Below are 26,460 nucleotides of genomic sequence, written 5' to 3' on the forward strand. Positions count from 1 at the left end.
GATGGTATATAACTAAAATGGTGATAAATAAAATAAATTTCAAAACATTCATCCACACAAACGTTGGAAATGTCGGGGGAAATTATCATACACGATAGGAATATGAAGCGTTAAGGTTTTTGAAAATAATTAAGCATTAAATAGCAGGGGTTTGCTTTTTTTTTTAAAAAAAAGGATGAAATGTTACTAAATGCTATGTTGGGGGGGAACACATTTGCGGATTTGGGCTCTCATTTTGCTGATCCTTGATTCCTATTTTGTAAATAAGAAGAATTAAGAACTCCCTTTCAGAAAAAAATAAAATAGGAGATCAGGAATTTATTCTAAAAAGCGGCCTCCACTTATGCAACAATGTCTAGTATGATGAACATGGTAGGCAATTTCCATATGACAGCTTTGAAGAAAGCAAAACATGTAGCTGTTGCCCTACAGGAGTGTGTTCTCATGCTATGCGGTTTAAGTAAGAGCCAGGTGTCATAGGCCACAGAAATGCAGGCTTTAAGCCATTTGGCTTTGGAAGTGCTAGAAGCCCTTTCCCCCTGAAATCTGGGATGAAAAGAGAGACAATTAGTCAGGCTATCCAAATGACTTTGTCCACTTGTAGATTTTGAGAGCCTACCAACTTCTGCCAAGTCCTCTTAGAGGGTGAGGGGGTTTGAGGGAGAAGAATCATGGTTCCTATGAAACATGGAATACATCTTTGGTTTGAAAGCCTGGTCTGTGCATGGAATACTCCTGTCTCTGGAAAACAGAGGTAATGCTTAGGATTTGCCTGATGCCATCAGAGAAGGAAATAGAGGGAAGGGCAACAGCAGCTGGCTGTCAGTATTACGGTATTTGTACGATGCTGTTTATATCCAGTTAAATCCAGTTGCTACTATAAAAAAATTATTTTACAAAGAAACAAACCAAAATCAATATTAAAGCAAGGCAGAAGTAAATAATACCAATACCAATTTCAGATTCCTGAAAAGGTGTATGCTTCCTTAAGATCCTTTGTAGTTCTACTTGCTGTCCAACGCTGTACATGGAAGGTCTTGCTTTGTCTCCTGTCTCTCCTTCACTGCTGTGCAAGCAGGAAACCCCTGGTTCTTTGAAATTATAGTCCAGAACCTCATGTTTCTGCAAAGGATATCATGAATTCAAGTTCCAAATGAGAGCCACTAACATCAATTTCTATTTAGATGTACAAAGTATTTTACAATTCTCTATCTTCACAAGCCTGTTAAAGACTAGGGTAAAGTGAGTTGTCAAGACCACCTAACATGCTCCATGGCTATGCAGGAATGTGGACCTAGCTTTCCAAGGGCTAGACCATGAAGTATCTATTGCACCACACTGTTTAAAAGAAGCATATTAAATGGTATATTTATATTCATTCAAAGATTGGGCAATATCATTAGACTCAGCTTTAATGCTCCTCTTCAGCTTTAAAAGCATTTCTAGCAAGAAAAGAAACCCTTTGTGGAGTTTTTATATCTGTCTTTATATATAGACAGATGTATATTTATGTATATGCAAGGAGATAAAACTTGTCTGCAAGGCTTCATGACAACTAATGAAATAAAACAGTCCAAACTTTGTATCACTACAGGCTCTTCATACTGACATACTGATATTTCTTAATTTACACAGCATTTTGAAGAATCCCTCACCTTGCAGAGAGGAGAAAGGCTAACAGCTAAATACAAAGTCATGGCTGTCACAGGAGTCGGAATAATGCAGAGGGGAATGTGAATCCACTCTTGAGTCCTCTCTGTGATGATGCACTGAAAAAGGCCCCCACATTCCTCATCTCTGTAAAAATTCCTGCCGCTCCATTCTCCCCCCCCCCACTTTTCTTATAAAGCTGATATTCTGTTCTTCTTGGTTTTGCCAAATACTATCTGATCATAATTGATCAGGGAACAGATGGAATGAGGTTTTACAGTGAGGGACTATAGTAAAGTTTAATCCACACCCCCACAACAGAAAAAAGCATTAACTGCCACCACTGCATTTCTTCCCCAAAGAAAAAAGAGCAGCACAGGTTTAACTTGAGATTACATTCAAATGTAACAGCATTGGTGGAATCATCCTAGCAACAACAAAAGAGGTTTGGAATGCAATGACAGTGTGCAGAATTCAGTGACATCAGGCAAATCACTATAACTCTACAGAACGGCTCAATCAAGCCTTTAACTCCTGTCTTTCCACCAGTGTTTATATTATTCATTATTCAACCACTCTTAAACTGTGTTAATCTTTGTTTCTCTGGGGCATGATGGGAAATAGGATGAAAAGTGTATCTCTGTATAAAATCTATTTAAAGTTCTTGTTGTGAGTGCAATGGTAGATATAGTACTCACTTTATATTTTATTTAGATGGAAAGAGAACAATAATAATCCCTTTTTTTTGTTATATCTTTCTTTATCATGGTGCTTTTCAAAACAAGGTATAAGACCTTATTAGGTAGGCCACTCAATGTGGGCCAGCAAGCACGTAACTTTAAGGTCAGTTTCAGTGTGGCTACAATGTCCAAAAGCTCCAGAGACACTCCACCCCAAAGTAGCTCCTTCAGCTTCCTTATTGAGAACACTTCTGCAGTACTCTGAAAACTTTGTTACAGACTTCACATAGCTTTGCTGTGAAAGAGATACAATCTCTTCTGAGAGCAGCTGGGAGCCAGTTATAGGAAGACTGAAGAACTTGGCTATAATTTTGCTGATGGATAAATACCATCTATTCAGGGGGCAGCCAAGAGAGCAAATGATGGAAGGCAGGCCAGAGTGGCAACTTAAAAACAACAACCACCATCACCTATTTAACGTAAACACGAATTCAATAATGAATAATGGTAGAATTTTATAAGGAATTTATGGTGCAGTTGCCCTTTTCATTAAATGAGGGGTTGGTTTAATGAATTTAACAATGAGTAAGAGGAGGAAGAAGGGACGTGGGTGGCGCTGTGGTCTAAACCACAGAGCCTAGGGTTTGCCGATCAGAAGGTTGGTGGTTCGAATCCCCGCGACAGGGTGAGCTCCCATTGTTCGGTTCCAGCTCTTGCCAACCTAGCAGTTTGAAAGCACATCAAGTGCAAATAGATAAATAGGTACTGCTCTGGCGGGAAGATAAACGGCGTTTCCATGCGCTGCTCTGGTTCACCAGAAGCAGCTTAGTCGTGCTGGCCACATGATCCGGAAGCTGTCTGCAGACAAATGCCGGCTTCCTCGGTCAGTAAAGCGAGATGAGCGCGCAACCCCAGAGTCGTCCGCGACTGGACCTAACGGTCAGGGGTACCTTTACCTTTTTAAGAGGAGGAAGGGGGGTGGGGATGCTCATTAAATTCACTTACCCAATTCACTAAGGAATAAGACAGCAATTTATGCTTGGAGTAGTTATAAGGGCTTACCACAAGAAGCATGCATAATTAAAAATACAAAAAGCAATTAAATCTAATGCGTGCAATGGAAAAATTATTCGAAAGTGCTTCCTCAATAAAGATCAACAAATTGGTAACAACTGAATAAAATTGTTATTCAAATGGGGTGAGTAATTAATGTGAGGGTCCCCTACATAGTGCCCATGGGCACCACAGTACCCCAAGACACCACAAACCCCATGTTGCCCTCTCAAGGGTCCATGTCCTTCCCATTTTTGCAAATCTGGTGGTGGCTAGGGAGAAATTACCATTTTTTCTTGCCTTCCTTGCCTGTGCTTTATTTGTCTGAAGTGTGTGTTGCCCCCCCCCCCCTAGTGAAATGGTTGTTTTGTGGTGTCCATAAAGATTTGGGAACACCTGAATTAGTTCATCAATGAGCTCAGCAATTAAGGACAGGAAAGTGAAAGCAGCCAACTGTACCGTGTTTCTCCAAAAATAAGACACCGTCTTATATTTATTTTTCCTCAAAAAAAAAAAAAACACGGTGGCTTATTTTCAGGGGATGTCTCATTTTTTTTAGTATTAAGTATGGTACAGTTTAACCTACAAGGTTAAACTTCCTATCACTATGGCATATTTTTGGGGTATGGCTTATTTTTGGAGAAACACAGTATGTCTGCATCTGCGTCTGCGTGTGTGTGTGTGTGTGTGTGTGTGTGTGTGTGTGTGTGTGTGTGTGGTGTACCTGGCATCTAGATGTGTGCAGGAGAATTGCTCTGCTGTACGTGTGGCAAGTGTGTATACATGCACACCAATGACATACAGTGCGAGTGACATGTGTCCACACTAGCACGCAGCTCTCAGAGGTGGCCAAGCCTCAATGAGGCCCATGTGCATTTCCAAAAGCTGGGGTTGCCAAGGTGGGAAACAGGCTTAGTCTCCACACCAAATGGTGGTACTGAAGGAATCCTTTACTTTGTCTTTAATGGAGCTAATCACAACCATTCATTTGCTCTGAGAACCAAACTTGCCATCCACAACTGAGCATTTTGTGCCCCACTGCAGGGTTCCACAGGGGGGTGGGGTTAGGATACAAATGTGTCTGAGTGAAACGATGCACTTCAAGCCCCTAGGAGTCTCTACAGGCTCACCCTTCCATACATACATATACCCCACTCATCATAAAATCAGGCTTTTTACAAGTGTTGATATAAATGGTGACGGGTGAAATATCTAATTTGTAAAGCCCAGTCAAATCTGAAGTCTTCCTGGTTTAGAAGGAAGGTTCAGAAACATGCCATATTCTGAACATACCTGTCCTTGTAGTTTATTGTGGGTTGAAGATCTGGTATCATTATATAATGCATTGAGAGAGCAATACTTGTGACAAATTTTAGGAAGAGATGTGAAGAGGTTTGACCATGAGTCAATAATTCATCTACTAGATGGACAATATACAACTGTGAAGACAGTAATGAGAGGGGTTTTTTAGGAGAGAATTCTATATCCTGCCAGGGAAATTCAAAATTTTAAGTATGTTTTTGGTTTTTATTTATTTAAGTTTTACTTTTTTAAGATTTGCATATTCATTCTCTTTAAACCCATTTTTATAAAATGCAGTATTAAAATGGAATGTTTTTAACAAGAGGAACATTTTTTTTTCTTTTTAAAGGGGCAAGCAGTAAACTACCAGAGAAATTCAGCATTTTAAACTTGCTTATGTTGTTTATGTTAAAGTTTATCCGAGTCTGAATTAAAATTCTATTGCTTATCTTGTGTTACTTTCATTCTGTGAAACCTCTTTTGTAATAGTGTGATGACTAAATACAAATAAACACATAGAGTCAAGTCTGGCAATGCTACACTTGCACAAATCTTTTATCCTCCCCCTTTATGTGTATAGTTAACAGATTCTGTATTATCTACAACATTTCCACATCAATTGGTCCTCATCCTCCCCCCCACAACTCTGAAAAAATACATGGCTCCCTATTTTTCTTAAACTTGTCCATAATCAGAGTGTGAAAGCCAAAATGTAGCTTGTTTTTAAATGAAACTCCACATGTTTTCATTTAAAGTTGCATAAATGTTACCTCATTCCATTCTTGCTTGGCTTTTTCCAGAACGGCACTAACAGTGGCTCTATATGCTTTCTGCAGACAAAATATCAGTTTCTCTTTGAACTGGAAATTGATCTGAATGGTAGGAGTAGCAGTCCACTTAAGTTGCTGAGCAAGCTCTTCACTTGAACATTTGACCAAATTCTTGTGCATGTCATCTAAGAGGAGTTCCACCTGAACCAGAATCCTTTCTTCATACTGGCGAATTTCACTTTGGAATCTCTTGGCTTCTCCGGCTGCCCATTCTTGTTGCTTTCTGCCCAGACACATATTCAGTTCTGCCTCTTTTTGATCTAGAAGTTCTTTCTTCTGCTTTGCAAAGTCTTCTTTTGCTTTTGCAAGCACCTCATTGATTTTATTCCTGTGGTCATATAAAAAAGAGTGGTAATCTTTTTCATTTTGGTCTTGAATCCTCAGAAACTCCTCTTGCTTTTCCTTGTTCCACTGAGTCCGAGATTTTGCCACTTCTGCTTTAATAATGGCAGGGATTTCTTCCTTTTTGAGTTCTAGTTCCCTTTTAAGGGAAAATACCTTATCTTCAAGTTCTTTGGTCCTTACTCTAGCTATATCAGTGTTCTCATGTTCCTTCTTCCACTTTTCTTCAGCAGCTGAAAGAGCCAGTGACACCTAAAGAATGCAACACATGATGGCCCATCAGTGATATCCTGACAAATTTATCTGGGAGTTCTAAAGGTTACAGGTGGCTTGGTGCAGACAGAACCCTGCCTTGTGTCCTAATGATGGCTAGGAACTCAGGAGTGCACACAAGCTTGTATGCCAGTGTGGTGTAATGGTTAAGAGGGTAGACTCGTAATCTAGGGAACCGGGTTCACGTCTCCGCTCCTCCACATGCAGCTGCTGGGTGACCTTGGGCTAATCACACTTCTCTGAAGTCTCTCTCAACTCCACTCACCTCACAGTGTTTGTTGTGGGGGAGGAAGGGAAAGTAGAATGTTAGCTGCTTTGACTCCTTAGGGTAGTGATAAAGCGGGATATCAAATCCAAACTCTTCTTCTTCTTCTCCTCTGTTTTCCCCGCTTGCGTAAGCACTTCCCTCCGCCCTCATTCAGTTCTGGTATCTATTGTTAGCATTACTATCATATCTGCACTGGCATGCTCCCTAACTATAGTTAAGTGTCAAAACAAAGCTATGGTTAGAGGTAGAACTACGATTAGTGTTTTAATACAGGTGCAGGCACAATGCAAGCCCATCTCTGATACCATGGGAGCAACAGATTGCATGGTCCTCCAGATTACACAGACATCATTAGGAGATTGGACAGCTTTACCTGTGCACTAGTCAAAATTAACCCATTTGAGAATACCAGCACTTGTAGCAAGGCGAGTGCCACTATTGTCACTGGCACTCAAGCTTGAATTCAGTATAATTAAATAATGTAAGCAGGGCTTGCACTGGATTTTTAAATAAAAAACTAGACAATTTGGAAAAGAAAAAAAATTGGGGAAATTCATCAGCTGTATTACCAATTTATCATATCTCTTATTTTGAAAGCAGAATGGAACACTTACCATCAATGGACCTCCAAACTTGGCATAGGGATACTGTATATCTATGTGATTGGTTGTGTCTCATGATTCACCTATGGCATGGGCATATGCTAAGCAGAAAGACAGTTTTGGTGCCCAAAGGCCACTACCCTCAATTTGCCAGTTAAGTGAGAAATCTTTATGCACTACAACTTCTTCTTTGTTGTTCTTTTCTGTGGGCAGCATGCCAAAACAGTGGGGAGAAATCGAAGGGAGTATTAAGAAGGCTTGCTTGTTTGTTTTTTGGTTTAGGGTAAATGGAGGGAAAAGGGATAAAGAAGGGAGATTTTAAAGTAATCAGAGGGAAACTAGGATGACAAAAAAGCAAGGAGAAACCTGAGCATCAAAATAGGAGGGAGAAGAAACCATGTCTACTTTAAGTGATGGCAAGAACTGAACTGAGGGTATGGGAGGGAGCTCTAGCAAAACAAAATCTATCATACCATTCCGTCAGGCAAAGCATAAAACACAACTTATGGAGAACACTGGTCTACTGAAGTTGAGCAGTTAACATACATTTCTGATCAAGTGGGCTCAAATCTGCAACTTTTCCAGTTTGAACCTACTGTGAAAAATTAGCCAAGTTTTGCCAATCATAAGGAAGTCATTCTCCACTACCTGTTTTGCTGTGCTGATTTCACATTCCTTCTCCCATTTTTCCCTGGCTACCTTCAGGTGAGCTTTGTATTCCTCAAGCTCAGTCAGTTCTTGCAGCCACCTGACACGAGCTTTCGTCAGAGCTAGTTCCACCTACAAATGGGAAAGTGGAGCGTCAGTCCATGCTCAATTAATCACAGAAGAGAAAGTACTTCAGCTACAAATATGTCTGTGCAGGTCTCTGTGCTTAAACTCACTGAAATCAATGAGATATAAAGTAGCCCAACTGTGCCCAGGATTAAAGCAACAGATATTGACCCTTTCTCATGTAAAATGTGGTTGGTTTCAATACAAGCCAACTTCAAAATCAGGAGAGAGAACCAGAAGATGGGAGAATGCAAGTCTGAGGCTTCACTCAGACTCAAGCTAAATCAATCTCATTGTCTAGGGTTATGGTCTAATTTTCACATTAAAAGCTAGACAACCAGCTATCATATAACGGTTTGGAACTCTGAGGTAATGAAAGTGTATACAGTCAGATTCATCTTAAGAAAATGCTTAAAAATACATGATTTAGAACAGCTTATTAATCAGTGCCTATTATACACTGATTCAACTCTAGTGTGGCAATATTAAGAAAATGTGTATTATATAACTATATTTTTTCTTGCACATGCTTTGGCCATATTTGGGGCAAAGCAGTATGTTGTGTTTGCTTGTTACCTGACTAGCAATGCTCTCATGATGCCTTGCTTCACAATCTCTCAGGGCCTTTTCCTTTTCTTGCAGTGCCTCCTGAATTAGTAGTGTCTGTTTTTCAACTGCTTCGGCAATCATTTGGTCCAATGATTCATCTGTGATGGTTAACAACTCTGTTTGGCTGCAATAATCATTGAGTTCCACTGCAGGCCTCTTTGCTTCTTCTAAAGCTTGATCTAGTCTATGTTGCCACTCTTTTTCAACTTCCTGAATAGCTCTGTCTTTGATCTACATGGAACAAATGAGATGGGGTTTTTTAGAGCACACTAAGAAACATCTAAATCGACTATCAAACATAAAAGCTAAATTTCATACTGTCAATCTCCAAAAGAATCGAAGTGAAATCAAGGCTTAGGTTTTCTTTCTTTCTTTAGAAGCAGAAAGAAGAGCACTTGCCACTTGTGAAATGATTAAGCCAATGTTTTCGGAGAGTAAATGTAACAGCAGAAGCAGAGTGTGTAAGATCCTTGATCACTTTAAAAAAATCAGCAGAAAATGAATACACAAATGAATACTAGAAAATGATGTTGCCACCAACTACAACAAAGAAACAAATCTATTTTAGAACTATGCTTTTAAATGCAAGGAACAAATGGCAAGCTTCTGCAAGAGCCAAAGAATTCAGAAAGAATTCTTCAGTGTCTGCATAAATAGCATCCCAGAAGTAGTTCACTGTATATTAGTACAAACCCCAGCACACCTCTTTCTGTTCTCTCTCCCAGATGGTCTTGACTACCGTCACTTCATTTTCAATGCGCTGCTTCATGTCAGATTCTTTTTCTCTCAACCATTGGCTCTTGGCAGTTACAATGGAATTCCTGTGTTCTTCCTCTAGTTCAGCCCTCAGCCTCTTCAAAGACTCTTCTTTTTCCTCCAATAACTGTTTCTTGAGCTAGGCAAAATTTAACAAGAGTGCAAAATAACTTTTTGACAAAAACAACAGTTTCGGAGCTAGACATCTGTAATGGTTTATCAGCTTCTCGGCAAAGAACTAAAGTATTAAAGCTGTTACAATAGACACCTGTTAGAATTAAAAAAGCTCTTTTCTTAATACTATCACTGCTGTTATCTTACCACTATGTATGTGGTTATGTTACTCTAGCATTTCTTACTCAAGGGGTTTCTCTTAGGCTGCAGTCCTATACACACATTTGTGGGAGGAAGTTTCACTGAACACAATGGGACTACTTCCAAGTAAACATGCATAGGATTATGCTGTTACTTAAAACAGTTCCCTGCATTCTTCCCTGCCAGTTCTTACATCTAAAACTTTCTCATTGCAAGCAATTCTCTCTTCCTTCAAATCCCTCTTCAAAACCAACCTTTCCCATGGAGTTTTGGGCATAGCCTTTCGCTCAACGAAATTTAAATATAGGTATACTTGCTTGTTTTCATCTCATGTTATTCTTGCCTGTCTGCAGGGTGGATAAAAATCAATGATTTAAATAAAATAAAATAAATGAATTGATTTTTTTTTAAAAAAAAAATCCGATTTATAAAATAAAATGCTTTTGGAGGAAAAATCTTTCTAAACATAGTTTTCTATTTAAGTTACATTATAGTCCAAAGGCTATTCATCAGAAAATAATGATTTGTTTTAAGTTTTCCATGTGTGCTAAAACTCAGTCTAAGTTTGTTTTTTGTTTTCTTAAATCATTTAACCACATCAGTTAACAAACATGGATACATATGCTATTATGTCATTGTTTTAGTTAAATAAATTGTTTAAATTGTTATTAAGAAAATGATTTTTTTCTCCTTCCTGTAAAGTACAGCAGAAAACTTGTCCAAATATAAACAGTTAACTTATTAAACCTCACAATAATTTTATAATTATCTGTCTATGTATTTCTAATAGTATAACCAAATCAGTAATTTTTGATTGAACTGTAAAAACTACTCTGAAAATTGATTATTCCAAAAATGAAACCTTCATCTGCTTGTAAATATGTAAGAATGAGTCTTTCTGTAAAAAAATGATTTTAATCAAGTCTTACTGACTAGTGATTTAAATTGTGATTTAAATTGTTTTGATCTAAATCAAATCCACCCTGCCTGTCTGCCTGCCCTTAACTTGTTAACCCTACCTTTAGTTTTTTCTGTTGTTCACTCACCACTGTCAAAGTTTGTAAGCACTTTGGAACTATCGGAAGTGTGTACACATTTTATTATTCTACAAAGAAATGGACATTGATAGTGCTTTGGAATCAAACACTACCATAAAGTAAGATCACAAATCAAAATGCCTTTATAGACAACTTCCATATGAAATTAGGATGAAGGCTAAAAAAAACCCATTCATTGTTATTCTGTACAACAAAATCCATCTTTCATATTTACATTTCTGATGGAGAAGAGCATCTTTAGATACAAAATAAAGACGAAAGCAATGGAACCAGAGTTTCTGCCAGTCAGAAATCAGCCACTAAACACGATTGATTTTCAACGATTAAATGTGAGTAAGGGGCTATGTATGATTTCAGAATCCTAAGCATATAAAATTTGTATCGGAAAAGAGAAATAAAACTATTTAACTTTTCCATTTGGTCCACAAATGAGCCTTTAGTCCTCATTATATATTTTAAAGGTTGGATCCTGCAAGCACCCAATACATAACTTGGTAATATGTTCACACAATCATTATATGTATGCAAAACTCTAACATCTTTAAAACTGGAAAGCACTTCTTAAGGTGAGTGAAATGTAGCTCACCTCAAGAAGTGCTTTCCAACTTTAATATGCTACCATATTTAGACAGAAGCAGATATAATGTCACAGAAAATGCCAACAAGAGAAGGATGGGGTGATTCATGCTTGAGGAGGAAGGGACAGGTGGGAAAGGGTACAAGATCCTATGGCCTATCTTCTATAGTTTAATTATGCTTAAGGAGCAGCCAGTGTTATGTCTGTTCTGCACCAATTCAGGCATTCCCAAACATTTTACTTAACACAAATTGCTGACAGAATTTGCCTTTGTTCAGGAGCCAAATCTGCTATAGTTGCTATGCAATCATCATCTCTGGAGTACTTTTTTTTAAGGATTATTTCTGCTTCTACCTTCTCTTCCTTCAGTTGCTGCTTTTGTTCAAATTCTGCCTTCAGAGTGGCCTCCTGCTCATCTCTCTCTCTGCAGACAGTGATGTAACATTCCTTCACTGAAAGCATTTCTTTGTTCAACTCATCAATGACAGTCCTGGAAATACATACAAGAAGTTGCATTTTAAAAGTTTTTTAAAAATCCAAGTTCTCTTCTAATAAAACAGTGTGTCTGAAAGTGAAACAGTTTCAGGCAGTCTAACTTAGCAGGGCAAAAACAAATCTCACTTTAACTGTGTAATCTTCATTTCATAATCATAGGTGAGTTTTTCTTTCTCTGCAGCATGCCTTTCTTCAAGCTCTTCACAAAGCTTTTTCTTCATGTTCTCATAATGTTGCTGATAGGTTCTTTCACATCTGGGGATAGGAGACAGGAAGAGGAAAAAGTCTAAGAAATTATTTTTTACACACGTACATAGAGCAAAACAAACAAAGCCTGCAACCCATCAAGCATATGGATGCATGCATGCATGCATGCATGCATATAGAGAGAGAGAGAGAGAGAGAGAGAGAGAGAGAGAGAGAGAGAGAGAGAGAGAGAGAGAGCAATTTCTGGGGTGGTTAAAGCTCAGGGGATAAGAATTAACTCTCCTCTCCCCAACTGTAACCTCAACTGTGTCTGCTGTGTCACAATCAGGCTTCAAAGAAGGCTTCCACTGGCTGCAGTAGTAGGTTTCTTTCAAGCTTAATTACATGTCACAATTAAGACTTGAAAAGTTATTTTCAAGGCTGCTTGTTTGGAGATAGGAGTGGTCTTCCTGGTGGTTGCAGTTGGCGATGGAAAGCTAACCCTCACCTGCTTGGCTTACTACTAATACGGACAAGTCCTAATAAATACAGAATCCGAGCCAACCCATTTTCTACTTCTTTATCTCCTAAACAGAGAAAATAAAAAAGTAACATTTATAGGCACATGCAGGACATTATGTTAGCTCCCCACTCCCCCGTATTACCTGTCAAGAGCTTCTTGCTTATCCCGATCCGACTCCTGAATCATCTGTCTCATTTGACTACATAGCTCCTGATTTGCATTTTTCAGTTTTTCTTGGTTTTCTATTAATTCCTGAATACGTGCATTAAGGCTCTGTCCAAACAAAAAATAAGAGAGGAATAATGATAAAAGTAAAGGTCAATTTAAATTTGAATAATGCTCACATCTTATTAACATGTCCTGCCTTTACAGAGAAACATTTTATGGGTAATACTGCCGAAAGTGGCATCCCTGTGTACAGTTCTTTTCTCTCCCAGAACAGATATGAACATGTGTGCTCTAACACTGTGTGCATCTTTCCTTTTGCCAGTGCATATAGTGCAGTGACATCACAAAGTAATGTAACAATGGGTGCCAATCTGAACTTTGACTATGGTTTATTTCTGTAGATCATAGCATCAGTGCAGTTGGCATAAATTTATATAAAAAGGGGTCTCCTCAATAAATAGTTCTTATCTTAAATGTGACTTGGAAGGCATCAATAAATATTCTGACCTCATAATAAGATCAGGAGCCTAATCCTGTGTTACCAACATAGATTTTCACTTCCTGTGGGAAAGAGTGAAGTTTTCTACAGACAATAGTCTTCTTCCAAAGATAAAGCCATAATTCAGGAAACATAGAGATAACCAGCTAGTCATTTCTCATGAGGATTGTGTCCTTTCAACTACAAAATGGGCAAGGAACTTGCAGGATGGTACAAAGGCACAAAGGAATAAAGATGTTACAGCACTCATTTGTTGAAAAAGACCTCTTCCTTCTCCATGAGGATACATGGGCTCAAAATAGTACTTAAACCTCAGATTTTCAAGTTGAGCAGTTCAAAGCTCCAACAGGAGCTCTTTGCTCCTCAGTGAGGTCACAATTCAACCCTTGGTTTTGCTGGATCATGGACCAAAGAATGGGCGAGAGATGTTGTTGCCTTGCTGGTACAGGTTATTGATGGGGAGAGCATAACTCTCAAACAAAATGCAGGGACCCCTAACATAGGTTCTGCCTCCTTCAGGATAGGTACCGTGTCTCCCACATTTTAAGACACCGTCTTATATTTATTTTACTCAAGAAAATAAGCCTATGGCTTATTTTCGGGGGGGGGGGCTTTTCTTTTTCTCTACCTTAAGTACCCCTCCTTACTGCGGCCAGCATTGCTGCTGCTGGCTCAGGGTGTGCAGCAAGCCTCCTTCTCCTTCTGCAGCGTTGCTGCTGCTGGATCCCTGAGGCGACCTGCTGGGTCGGTGACCAGCAGCGCCGCATGGAGCGCCGGATGGAGGAGGCGCCCTGCCAGGTCGGCGCCCAGCAGCGCCGCGTGGAGTGCCGGATGGAGGAGCCAGTCTGCAGAGTCAGTGTCCAGCAGCGCCATGCTGGATTGAGGAGGCAGTGCTTTGTGCAGCGCTGCTGGGCGCTGACCCGGCAGGCCGCTTCCACTGGTTGGGGTCCGCATCGAGGGCACGCAGCTGCTGCAGGCGGGCCAGGGCCTCGTTGGGCAGGCGGCTGAGGCGGTTGAAGCTCAAGTCCAGTTCCTTCAGCTGCTGCAGCTCACCCAAAGAATCAGGCAGCGCTCCGCCGCGTTGGCTGTGGCTGAGCTTGCACAGCCTGCGCAGGAGCGCCAACGCCGGACCGTCGTCGCGCAGGCAGAGCAGGCGGTTGTGGCTCAGGTCAAGCTCACCCAAGCGGCCCAAGTGCCCCAGGGCGGCGGCCGAAGGCAGCCTCGCGAGCTGGTTTCTGTGCATCGAGAGCACGCTCAGGCTGCTGCCCAGGGCGGCGCACAAGCCCTTGGGCAGCTCCTCCAGGCCGCGCCCGCTCAGGTTCAGCGTCTCCAGCGGCGACAGTGCAAGCGGAGACGGCGGCTGCTCCTGGTGGTGCTGCTGCGGAAGCAGCGAGGACTTGGGCTCCGGCTCTGCCTGCTGGCTGCTCTCCTCCCGGGAGCCCAGCTCCAGCTGCCCGAGGTCGCTCCGCAGCTTGCCGGTGCGCAGGGCGGCGTCTCACCACAGCCAGGCCTCTTCCTCCGGCCGCTCCGTCTCGGCCATAGTGCCGCCGCTGCAGTTCTTAGGGCGCACCAAGGCGAGAGGAAAGATGGGCTCGGGTACTAGTGCTGCCGCCGCCAGGCTCCTCACTGCAAGCTGGGCCTCGCCGCTGCAACGTAGCGCGGGGCTTTGCCACGGAGGAGGCTGCGTACGTCTTGCGCTAGGCAAGGCTGGTGAAGCTGGCGGCCGCAGGGATGTCCCGTCCGCCGCGCCTCTTCCTCCACCGCCGTGCCCGGAGGAGCATCCTTCCTCCTGGGCAGCCGCTCCCAGCAAGGCGGCACCAGCGGATTCCCGCCGCACCCCTGCGACCTGCAGACCGGCTCCTCAATCCGGCACGCTGGATGCCGACCCTACAGGTAAACCTATGGCTTATTTTCGGGGTATGTATTATATTTTACAAAGTTTAAAAATCCTGCCCTGGTATATATTATCACTACGGCTTAAAAGGGGGGAAACACGGTATATCCTCCCCTCCCTCATTTTACTGTAGCAAATTACCATGCTCACTTTGGTCTAGACTTTTTATAAGGATCCTTTTACTCTCAATATCAAGATATATATGCAATAGTATGTGTTCCCACTCTCAGGTCTCCAACATATGTAAGCCATTTTCTGAGTGATCCCATCCCATCCTATCCTTAGATGGAAAGAAAACTGACATGGTAAAAACCCACCTCAGTTTCTTGTTTCAAATCCTGATTTTCCTTTTTGAGCTTCAGCATTTCTTCAGAGACATTAGACTGTATGCCATCAAGTCGATTTTCTATATTTCTTCCTCTGGGCTAATAAAGGAGGGGAAAATGAGTCCAGATAACATATACATATATAGCAAAATAGCTCTGTGCTGCCCCAATCAGAGGTATGGCTGCCCTTTCCTAGAAGACATAACAGTTTAAAGTACCAATACCAGAAAGAAAAAAGGAAGGGAGGGACTAGGGACTGCTAAATTGTCAGATAATGAAAAACTTTGTGAGAGATTCTGAAGAAAAACTTTTCATACAGCCACTTGTGAAGCCACTCAATACATGTTATCTGGACGAAAGCTAACACTGGAACATTTGAAATGAATCAGAAATGAAGCCCAACACTTTCCAAAAGTGAAAAAGTAAAAATGTAACCCCAACATGCAATACTTACCTCTCACATGGTGAATTTGTCAATTGTGCATATCAGGGTTGCTAACCTGTGGACCTCCAGATTTTGTTGGGCTACAACTCCCAGCATCCCTGGCTGTGCTGGCTGGGGCTGATGGAAACTAGTCCAACAACATCTGGAAGACCATGCTAATCATCCTTGATGCAAGTTGTTGGCAGAAAAAGAAAAAGAAAATACAAAGCACAGAGAGTACCAAAACACAGCTCACTTGGAAGTAGATCGAGATAGGATTGTGTGTTATATACGTGCCTCTTTTAGCTGGCTGGTGCACAATAGGTTTATGCTCAGTGGAAGAAAGCCATGATTGCAGAGCACAGCACAAAGCTGTCAAATCATGTCCTAACACACTGTCATCCAAAAACCTGATGTAAGTGTCTGTGTTTTATTTGGTATGGCAGATAATGCAACATGGATGCTATAACAAGTAGGGCACACTTGTGGAGTTTTAAATATTAGGGCCAACTGGGCAATTTTGGCAGAAGAATAACTATTGTCAGTGTTTCCCACATGACTTTCCAGGTCCAAGAACTGTCCAAGCAACACAAGAAGCAACTAAATGATTCACATAACTGTACTTCCAAGGAAATATGTTTCAGCATCAAGGCAAAGGTTTCAACATACTGTATCCAGTACAGTTCATCACCAGCACTATCATATTCTAGCCATTCTATCCTAGGCCAGTAAACCAAGTTATAGAACTTAAATTACAGTACTCCAGGCATGTCAAACCTGCGGCCCTCCAGATGTTTTGGACTACAATTCCCATCTTCCCCAACCACTGGTCCTGCTAGCTAGGGATCATGGGAGTTGTAGGCCAAAACATCTGGAGGGCCGCAGGTTTGACATGCCTGCAGTACTCCATCTTATTCTTAAGCAACTCTCTCATGTAAGCAAAAACATCCCATACAGTTGTTCAGCACGAAGAGTGTGTTTTAAGCCAAGCACAGGAAAATAAAATAATAAAAGGATCAGTGCATATAACTGTAATAAAACTTAGCTCCTACCAAAAGGGCAGGGACCAGTTTCTTATGAAGAAAATCATCTGTTTTATTCTTTGTGTAATATTATCTAGGACACAGCTTTCCAGACTTTTCATGTTGGTGACACACTTTTAATACATGCATCATTTCACGACATAGTAATTCAGTTTTACTAGCAAACTGGGGGTTAAACTAACCCCTTTCGAGGCGCAGGAGGAATGCAGGGAGCAATTCGTGTGACACACCTACACACTGCAGTCAGCACACTACTGTGTCGCAACAGTTTGGAAAGCTGACCTAGGGCATTGTCTCCAACTACAATAGCAGCCATCTTCACCATCAGAGGGCTGAATCTTCCCATAGGAAGCACATGGCTTCTCCAAATACTGAGTTGAATTCAACATTTTTGCTCTGAACAGACCCAGTGAAATTAATGAGCATGCTAGGTCCATTAATTTCAATGGGTCTACTCAAAGTAAAACTTTATTGAACACCACCCATTAATTCACCAGCAGTACTACTCAAATATTATTACCACATCCACCTAACACAATCCAAGATGGTGGTTTTTTCCTCCTTTTGGTTAATACCTGGTTAAAGCAGTTGTTAAGGAGGGCAGAATAAACTTGAGGACTAATAAAAAACCCAATCATCTGACACAAATAAGGGGTGTAATTATTATAGCAACTATACTGAGGCTTTGTATTCAATATTGCAACTATGAGTTCAATAATACCATCCAGGAGTTGGCGAAACTTAGCCCCTGATTTCTGGATGATCTAACCACCTACAATTGTTTACAGTCTCGTAAACTAAATTCCAAAGTGTAACAGTATGAACTACTTTCATGTCCATAATTATTGACCACTAAGTTTTGGTTTGTTTGAAATTCTATCCAAGTTTTAAATTTAATAAGGGTGGGGGTGCTGGGTACCCCCATGAGCAAATTAGGGTAAATGAGACATACAATATGCACAACATAGGACAGAGTAAGTAAGACAATTCACTAGTCTGGGATTCAAAAGTCATGTGCCGTTCCATCAGCTACTCAATCTCAACGAAGCACTCATATATTCTAATGTACCAAACTCCTCCCAGGACCAGCTGTAAACACTAGGGGTGCCAACTTGAATGAAATATTGCAGGTGCCCAGGTAAGCCCCACCCCACATAATTGATCACATGTCACAGTGCACGCACACCATTTGAATGGCAATGCCCATTCAATATTTTATTGTGGGGGCCGAAGCCCCCATGGCCCCCTAGGTGTTGGCTCCTATAGTAAACACTTAAGTCTGCTCTCCAAAAGGCCTTTACTCTTGAGGAGCCGTTTTTCACTGGACAGCTGCCTGAACCTGCATTTTCTGGCATCTACTCTCTCTGGAATTGCAAGGCTGCTCAAAAGAGGGCTCTTTTGCCACTGTTGAGTTCCACTAGTGCAGCTACAAGGACACCCACACTACAGCCGAGGCAGCAATGGGTTGAGCTGGGCATCTATGGCAACATCTGCAATGAGTGTAGATTGTCCTTGGCAATTCTGGGAAGGCTCCTTATTAGGGTTTTGTCTAGGTCCTTATCTTGCAATACAGCCACTGCCTAGAGAAGGATGACTATGGCAAAAAAGGAGGTGGAGATGACCCAGAGGGCTAGGGCAGAAGCCTCCGAAAGAAGGCTTCCAAGGGAAGAAGAACACTTGAGAGTACTACTGCCACTGACACATCTACTACTGAGGTTTTAATTTCTTCATAGATTTGGCAGGACATGAGTAATGCTTTTGAGCTATGGAGAATAGAAACAGAGATGAGAAAGCTAAGCGGAAAAATGGAGAAACTAGAAGATGAGTGGCAGTAATCAAACAAGTAATAATGGAGAGAAGAATATGGGCATAGTGGAAATGCTGAAAGAAATGTTGTATGAGAAAAGGCTCAATCCTGGCTGAAAACAGGAAAAGCAGGAACCTAGGGTCACATGAATGACCCAGAGGTTTATCACATGTTTCTTGACTTCCTTGGCAATTGGTAGTTATAGCCCAGGATACTGGATGTCTCATTACTCCAATTGAAAAGAGAAAACTTAAAAGTATATTAATATTTCAAAACGCACCCCACAATTAAAACAAACCTCATGCATATTTGTTTTTACTAGTTGCTCCTTCAGGTCTTCAACTGTTCTCTGGTAATCATCAAGGTCACTCTGTAACCGAGAAATGCGGTTCCTCTTTGTTTTGTTACTATTCAGTAAACGTTCTAGTTCAATCTTCAGCTGTAAGATGACCTCATCTTTAGATAATTCTTTATCTGCTTCTTTAGTCAGTGCAGCGCTGTTGAACATTACCAAAAAAAAGGGGGGGAAATAGTTGCATTAGTCTATAATCATTGGGAGACTTTGAGATTCTGAGCTACTTGGAATTTTATGTACTAAGGCTGCATCCTAAAGTTCAACTTAGTGAGACTTGCTCGCAAATAAACAAGTAGGATGAGACAAAGTTTTATTTGTATGTGTCCTTTGCCTTTCAGGTTTACTTTGAAGCGGCAATAGAAGTTGACCTAGTATCTTGTTCTTGGACTGTGTCCTATTCATTGCAGAGAGCTCAAGCCTTACAATTCTAGGATGCTATAATTGGCAACAGAGTAGTTTAAAATGGACTCACTATAAGGCACCTGCTTACTTAAAGGACAAATGAAGAGCTCAAAAATTCACTTTTTCATGTAGATATTATAGGATATACCAGTTGGCTTGTGTCATTGGGGCCTCATTTCATTGACTATAGCAGTGCTAGCCATTCAGGTTTTTTCCTAAGGAGAGTAATAACCATCTTGTTTATTTTAGTTATTTATTGCATTTATATATCACCTTTTATCTTCCAAGGATCACAGGGTGGGGTACATGGTTCTCCTCCTCCCCATTTCACAACAGCCCTGCAAGGTAGGTTAGGCTAAGAGATGGTGAGGCAGTGAGCTTCATGGCTGAGTGGGGATTCAAACCCTGCTCTTCCATGTCCTAGTCCAACACTCTAACCATTACGCTACACTGGCTCTATCAACATTTCAACTTTTCCCATATCTAATTCTGCAGTGCCACCCATTCAGTTTCTGTGTAAGGAGAGTTGTAACCATCATATGAACTCATCATATGCCCACCTAGTCTCTTACCTCTCAATTATCCAAGGGCTAATAGAAATTGCATTGTTTAGACATTCTTCGATCTGGAGTACCATTTAGAGATTATCATCTAGCTATTTGGCATCTTATTTTGCTATGCTGCTATTATTTTAATTTAACATTTTCATCGCTGTTTTACTGTTGTTATTTTTTTTATTGCCCAAGGGCTTACCCAAGAAGTAGCTTATAAATTGCAAAACAAACAAGACCAAATAAACTTGCCCTAAATTTTTGGCTCTACCACCACAAATATAGCACAAGCTGTACACATTGAGTTTGCATATTTTTATGCTGGCTTTAAAACGAAGACTTAACACTACACTATGTTGCAGCCTTAAATTTACTAATGAAGGTTTACACTGTATCTTTACATCAATCTTAAACACAACTATTACAAGTCCATTCTCTTATGAAAACCACTGCTACTTTGGTAATAAAAAATAGTCTGGATAGCAGACTACTGCAAGCCCCATGTGAAAGTGAGATTTAAAATTTTAAAACATAATAGGGAGATATGATACTATTTGGACAACATTTCAGTATTAGTCATTTTCAGATTAGAAAGGTGTTCACCCAGTACCTGTTAAGTCCAGTTTTCTTTTTAATACCCAAATCTACATAAGAATCAGTCATGTCTACATTCAATTCTCCACCTGGGTCACTGAGAAACACACCATGTTTCGCAGCAGATTCATATAAAACCAATTCTTCTTTAAGTTCCTTTAACTCTTCCTAAAATACAGGGTGGGGGGATGGAAGATAAACAAATCCAGAATAGGTTAGGAATACAGGCCTGTTAATCCTGAATATGTACTTCTAAAGGTTACACTGTACATGACTCTTACCTGTCTCTTAGACATATAAACTACAGGCAATGACCGATTAATGTGTGTCCAAAAGATGCGCAATTGCGCATAGTGCCGAACCCAGAAATAACCAAAAATGTCATGAAACACGTCACTAAAAGGGTGGAATGGGAGCGGGACTTGCTTATACACGCTACAACAATGTGCACAGGGGCCGGGAACGGAACCCCCTGGCAAAATGGTTGTTGACCGTAGTCACAGCTGAGTGTGCAGTTAAGCATCTGTTTAATTGCTTAAAATACCTATAGATGATAATTATGATCCGTAGACCAAATAAAGTGAAACTGGTAAGATATACATTATTGTCATACCTTTCCCCCATGTTGGGCACCAGGTAATATCTGATCAAAGGAATTCCTCAGGTCCACACCTGCTTCAATTTACCAGTGAAACAGCTTCACGGACTGACAGACACTCATTGGGCCACTTTATTCTGGAAGTGTCTGAGTGCTGTATATTACAAACTGACTGATTACTGGAAGAATACAGGTGTGACACTCAATGACAATGGAAAGACTCCTTTGATCCCTGAATTTCAGGAAGATGGGTTCAATGCAAGAGGTAACCCTACAGAATGCAGATATCTTTGACGAGCAACAAAACTTCATTAATATTCTTAATGGCAGCACACTTCTCACTAAAGATATTTCATTAAGTGCCCCCCCCCAGGAAATAAATATAAACGAAATTTTAAAGTAGGCTAAAGCTCCAGTTCCACAATGAATGCACGGGGTGGCCTTTTGTCATGTCTGCCTACATCATCCTCCGCCAATAAAATGAAACAATCTTATGGTATGATTAAATAACACATGGGATAAGGATAACCCTGTTTTTTGCACACGTTGTGTGTGTGTGGGAGGAATCCCACGCATATTTACTCTGTTTTAATCCTCAATGAGTTCAACAGCAAGCTCCCTAGTACATGATTTTAGGAATGCTGAAATTAGTGATGGTAAAAATAAACCTTTCAGTCTCCAACATCACAATGATCTCAGCATACAACATACTATTTTTCAGAATGTTTATAAACCATTAAAAAATATCAAGGCAGCAAATTGCAACATATGGGCATACAAGCATAGAACGCAGCATAAAAAGCTTGGGAAATCAGTGACGGTTTAGACCTGGCAACAAAAGCATTTCAAGGCTACTGCCAGCTGCACTACCATGGAGAGAGTGTTCCACAAACAAGGCACCATAACAGAGAAGGCTCTTTCTCCTGCTGTCACATATCCAGTAAAGATAGTTTTGAGAAGGGCCTCCCCTGTACATCTGAAGACATAGCTAGGCTGGTAAAGGGTAAAGTGTTTTTTCAGGTATTTGGACCCCATGCTGCTCAGAGTTTAGTAGGTAAGTACCTTGAAATAGTGCCCAGGCAAAAATTGTAAAGTCTTTAAACAGGATAATAAACCAACCTGCAGAGCCTTATTCATTTCATTGCTTATCAGCTGGACAGACTGGGCTTGCTGAAGCTGCATGCGTAACTGATTTGTCTCCTTCACCAAACCTGAAGAGAAAGAGCTGGAATTAATATATTGTGAGTATACAGTAAGAACCGCAGAGGTGGGATCAAGTGACCTTGACTAAGTTCTATTTTGGCATTAAGACTATACATTAATAACTCAAATTAAAAACAATAATCAGGTAGCAGCATTTTTAAATGTACCGTATATTCTGGTGTATAAGACGACTGGGTATATAAGACGACCCCCAGCTTTTCCAGTTAAAATACAAAGTTTAGGATATACTTGCCGTATAAGAAACACAACCCGGTGTATAAGACGACCCCCGACTTTTGATAAGATTTTCCTGGGTTAAAAAGTAGTCTTATACGCAGGAATATACATTACCCTTTTAAAGATGCACTGAAATGCTGGGTTTTTCTACTACAGAGATGCCTAGAAGAGGATGTGGACATTATGGCCCTATGTGAATGGAGGATACTCAAGTTCTCAGTTTAAAAAAAAAATCTTTTCCAGCATTTGAGACTGTGGCAGCTTTATTTCCTTTTGAGTTTTTTCCTTGCACTTTAAAATAAAAGTAATGATGAGTACATAAGACATGTCCAATGTTTGCTTTTCTTTAGCTTGCCCGAAGTTGAAGGAAACTGTGAAACTCTGCCAAAAAAAACAGGATGAACAAGGCTGGCTTGGTAAAATAGTTAGTTTTTTTTTTAAGGAACAAGATGTCTAAATGTATACAGTGGAATCTTTAATGTCACTTACAGAGGCATTTCACAGTATTTCTTTAGCCGGCAGGAATATTTTTCAGTGTGGAGTTGGCAGGGCTTATGTCACTTAAGTATCACCTGCCATACTCATCATCACTTATTTACCTTGTTACGCAAAGTTCGCTTAAAAGGAAGTTTTATTCTACTGAAACGTTCCATCTTTCTCCTTGTAAGAGGCCTCTCTCTCCACCTATGCCACCTAGGTATCTGATCTAGTCGCTTATTTAGGATGACACCCTAAGCAAAGAAAGTGCCATATGAGCTTCGTCATAATGTATGAGCAATCCAGGATTATTTAAGTATGATGAATGGCTTTCTTAATTCCTACCTCTCAAATAATTCTTTTTACCACTGAGACCATTGTGGTTTTTCATGCAAATAGCTATTCAAAACTTGAGCAGATCTTCATTCATGTTTACTGCCAAAACAATGCAAATATGACAAACCTGTCTGCAGCAGATTTGCACACTGGTTTTGGCTTTCTTCTAGACTTCTTGAGAGCCGACTGATAATTTCATTTTTTTCCAATTTGCTTTCCTCAAGAGTTCTTTCAAGTTGTTTCACATGTTCCCTTAGATGGCAGCAAAGTTCTGACTGATAAAAGAATTGTATAAAAAGTTTCCAATCAATACCTATAGAAAATTTTTATGCCCCTTTCCCCTCCAAAATGGAGTCAAATAAGCTTACATTAAAACACAATTACCAAACTAAAAGCAGCATCACAGAACAAGATGCTGCACAAAAGAGGCAAAACAGCTAAGCAATATAATCAAAAGCTTATTTAAAGAGAAATGTATTTGAACACAAACAGCAAGCAACACACACACCAGAATGTATGTCCATATAGGCTAAATTGGTCCCAATCAAGTTTAATATTAAAATCATCCATACATCACAATTGGGTTTGGGTGTGTGTGTGGAACACAGAAACATAAAACTATTTACATATTCTCAATTAAATAACACAACAATTGAAAAAATGTATAGACATTTTGTTTTGTTTTTTCATTCCATTGTAAGCTATCTAATTCATCTTCTGCATCTCAGATTTATACTAGCAGTGGAAAGGTTTAAATAGTTACAAACTATAGTTCTTCATAATTTATTTTAAGGGGAACCAAGTTCTCTCAAGCTGTTTTTTGCTCTGACTTTTTCTTTAAACAGTACATCACAGTAAGCGTAGACATCATGACCAGATACCATTTTTAAAATTATTATTAATCCACTCTCCTTCAGTTGAGATTCCTTAAGTATGTCATTTGGCTGCTATTAACATTTTTGCTTCAATTAGCAATTCACCACCAAATTACCATGGTCTGATTGTTATTATTATTTTAAGATGTAAATTCTTTTTTGGGTAACAGACACAATCCATAGCCAATCCATATTTTGCATATTTTCCAGAATATCTTTGCACAGGTCCAATATACATAATATAATCTGCTTCACTAGTGATTTTTTTAAAAAGAAGGGAGGGAGGGGGGAGGGAGGAAAAGAAAAAAATTCAAAAGGCTTTAGGATGGTTCAGGTACCACAACCTTAGTTCAATAAACTGTAGTTTATTAAATGCATTGTTGCAAGGACAGCTTGCTCCTGGCTTGATATATGAAGCTACTCTTACAGTTATTTCTATGGGCCCATGAGCTTTTTGTGGGATGAATCAACTTTCTTTTCAGCCACATCCTTCAAAATGGTGCCTCCAGCACTCAGCCAGGAGGGTGGCTTTTTTTCCTCATGTGGGTGCAGGAAGAGGCAGGAAGTGCCTAAAGTTTTTTTTTTTAATTTGGACCACCCCCTTCTCAGATTTCATATATTTTATTATGTCAGTTGATAAAGTCTCTTTAAGGTTTTAAATCACTTCTTTAGTAAATAAAAATGAAGGTGGGGAAGTATGAACCAGTCCCAAAAATGGCTGACTTTGGAGCGAGCTTAATAAGATACAGTCATACCTCAAGTTACAGACGCTTCAGGTTGTGTCTTTTCAGGTTGCGTCCCGCGGCAAACCCGGAAGTACCCAAACGGGTTACTTCTGGGTTTCGGTGCTTTGCGCATTCACAGAAGTGTTAAATCAAGCTTTGCGCATGTGCAGAAGAGCTGTGGGTTCCGAACGTGCCTCCCGCATGGATCACGTTTGCAACCCGAGCATCCACTGTAATTGACATCTATCAACGTTAAGAACAATGTCCTCCATGGGCCGCTGGTGGTGATCCTGAGAAACTGCAGCCCAAAGTGGAAAGAGAAGAATGGCTGTGCTTCTACGTAGGAGTGGTGAGGCAGGAAAGAAAGCTGGAGTATGAAGAATTTGAAATCAAGCGGTTCCCAAATTTTTATGAATGATTTGCTGAATTAGATCTTCAGCATTACAGAATCGTGTCAAAGCACGGAAGTCAAAGGAGTGAGGATAGTTACCATGATCTGTTTCAATTTCTAAAATAAAGGAGAAAGCCTTTGAAGACAACTGAGCTCTGTGGTTTTGTAGTTTCCATGCATTCTGTATGCTTCCTTTCCCTTATAATTGTATTTTCAAATGGAGTTAGTATTTAGAATCTTTGTCAGATGGAAAAAGCAGAACACCACAACTTTTCATGTCCTGTGTGATATTTTCAATATTGTAACCCTCAATCTGACCTGCTCCTGGAATGCTATATTCCTAGCATCCAGTTTCTGCTGCAAAGACAAGGCTTGTTCTTCATGTTTCTGTTTGAGTGCTGTAACGATCGCCTCATGCTGCTCTCTTGCACGCTGGAGGGTGTCAGAGCGTCGAAGTTCCAAGAGCTGCTGCTGCATGGTTTCCATTGCAACTTCTGCAACTTTAGATTGTTTGATCAGCTACAAAAACAAACAAACAAAAATCAAACAGGAACATGTGTTAGTTCAAAATTATTCTCTAGCCACCTTAAAATAAAATTATTGACATAAATTCTCTGGTTACAAAGTATTCTTCAACTTCTTAAATAGAATGACATATCATATGTTACGAAGCAAGTATTATGCAACTATATTGGGCTAAGAATATCCAAAATAATCAAGTTTTTTAAAATGCTAATACCGTACATAATAAAAGGCCAATTTTGGCTTCCGGTCTGGGTGCGCTAGAGGACGAGTCGCAAAGAAACTGAGCTCCGTAACATCGGGCTTGGTTTTGCTTCAGCGGGGGTCCGGAGGGGGGTTTTGGCGCCAGGAAACCCACCCCGTAAAGAGGGGAGAGTACGGGTCTCTCCCTGGAGGACGAAATAGCGGCGAAAGAGCCGGAAAAACGGCGTCAAAAGGCGGAACTCTGTCCCAGCACTTTCGAGTGGAGGAGACAGAGAAGAGCCAGGGATGCCATAGATCAAGCGGACCCGCTGAAAGGCGCCGAAAACTCGCAATAGCGAGCACCCAAGACACACCGGCTACAAGAAGTTGGAGCGGTACCGACCTGTGAGAGAATTGAGACTTTTAAAACCAATTTATAGCACTCCAGGCGGGACAATAAGGTCGGTGTTTTATTTGTGAGCGCGGAGAACGATTGCTGGCTGTGAGACTCCCCTTGTATTGTGTGAGGATTAAAAAAGGAGGAGGCACGTCGCGGA

General features: G+C 40.6%; 1 protein-coding gene across 2 annotated transcripts in view; it reads right to left on the bottom strand.

The window, feature by feature from the left end:
- The window catches only part of CEP152 (centrosomal protein 152), a 55,816-nt gene that overhangs the window by 7,959 nt on the left and 21,397 nt on the right, over nucleotides 1-26,460 (bottom strand). For both annotated transcript variants that reach the window (XM_035131890.2, XM_035131887.2), the window contains exons 9-22: nucleotides 25,517-25,717; nucleotides 23,335-23,482; nucleotides 22,074-22,165; nucleotides 20,373-20,524; nucleotides 18,753-18,951; nucleotides 15,172-15,279; nucleotides 12,436-12,566; nucleotides 11,711-11,839; nucleotides 11,444-11,579; nucleotides 9,087-9,278; nucleotides 8,351-8,614; nucleotides 7,649-7,780; nucleotides 5,456-6,109; nucleotides 954-1,122 (exon numbers count right to left, since the gene is read on the bottom strand). In XM_035131890.2, the coding sequence (XP_034987781.2) occupies nucleotides 954-1,122; nucleotides 5,456-6,109; nucleotides 7,649-7,780; nucleotides 8,351-8,614; nucleotides 9,087-9,278; nucleotides 11,444-11,579; nucleotides 11,711-11,839; nucleotides 12,436-12,566; nucleotides 15,172-15,279; nucleotides 18,753-18,951; nucleotides 20,373-20,524; nucleotides 22,074-22,165; nucleotides 23,335-23,482; nucleotides 25,517-25,717 (2,707 nt within the window). The remainder of the gene's footprint in view (nucleotides 1-953; nucleotides 1,123-5,455; nucleotides 6,110-7,648; nucleotides 7,781-8,350; nucleotides 8,615-9,086; nucleotides 9,279-11,443; nucleotides 11,580-11,710; nucleotides 11,840-12,435; nucleotides 12,567-15,171; nucleotides 15,280-18,752; nucleotides 18,952-20,372; nucleotides 20,525-22,073; nucleotides 22,166-23,334; nucleotides 23,483-25,516; nucleotides 25,718-26,460) is intronic.

Source organism: Zootoca vivipara, chromosome 14, assembly GCF_963506605.1.
Source record: "Zootoca vivipara chromosome 14, rZooViv1.1, whole genome shotgun sequence".
Classification (NCBI taxonomy): domain Eukaryota; kingdom Metazoa; phylum Chordata; class Lepidosauria; order Squamata; family Lacertidae; genus Zootoca; species Zootoca vivipara.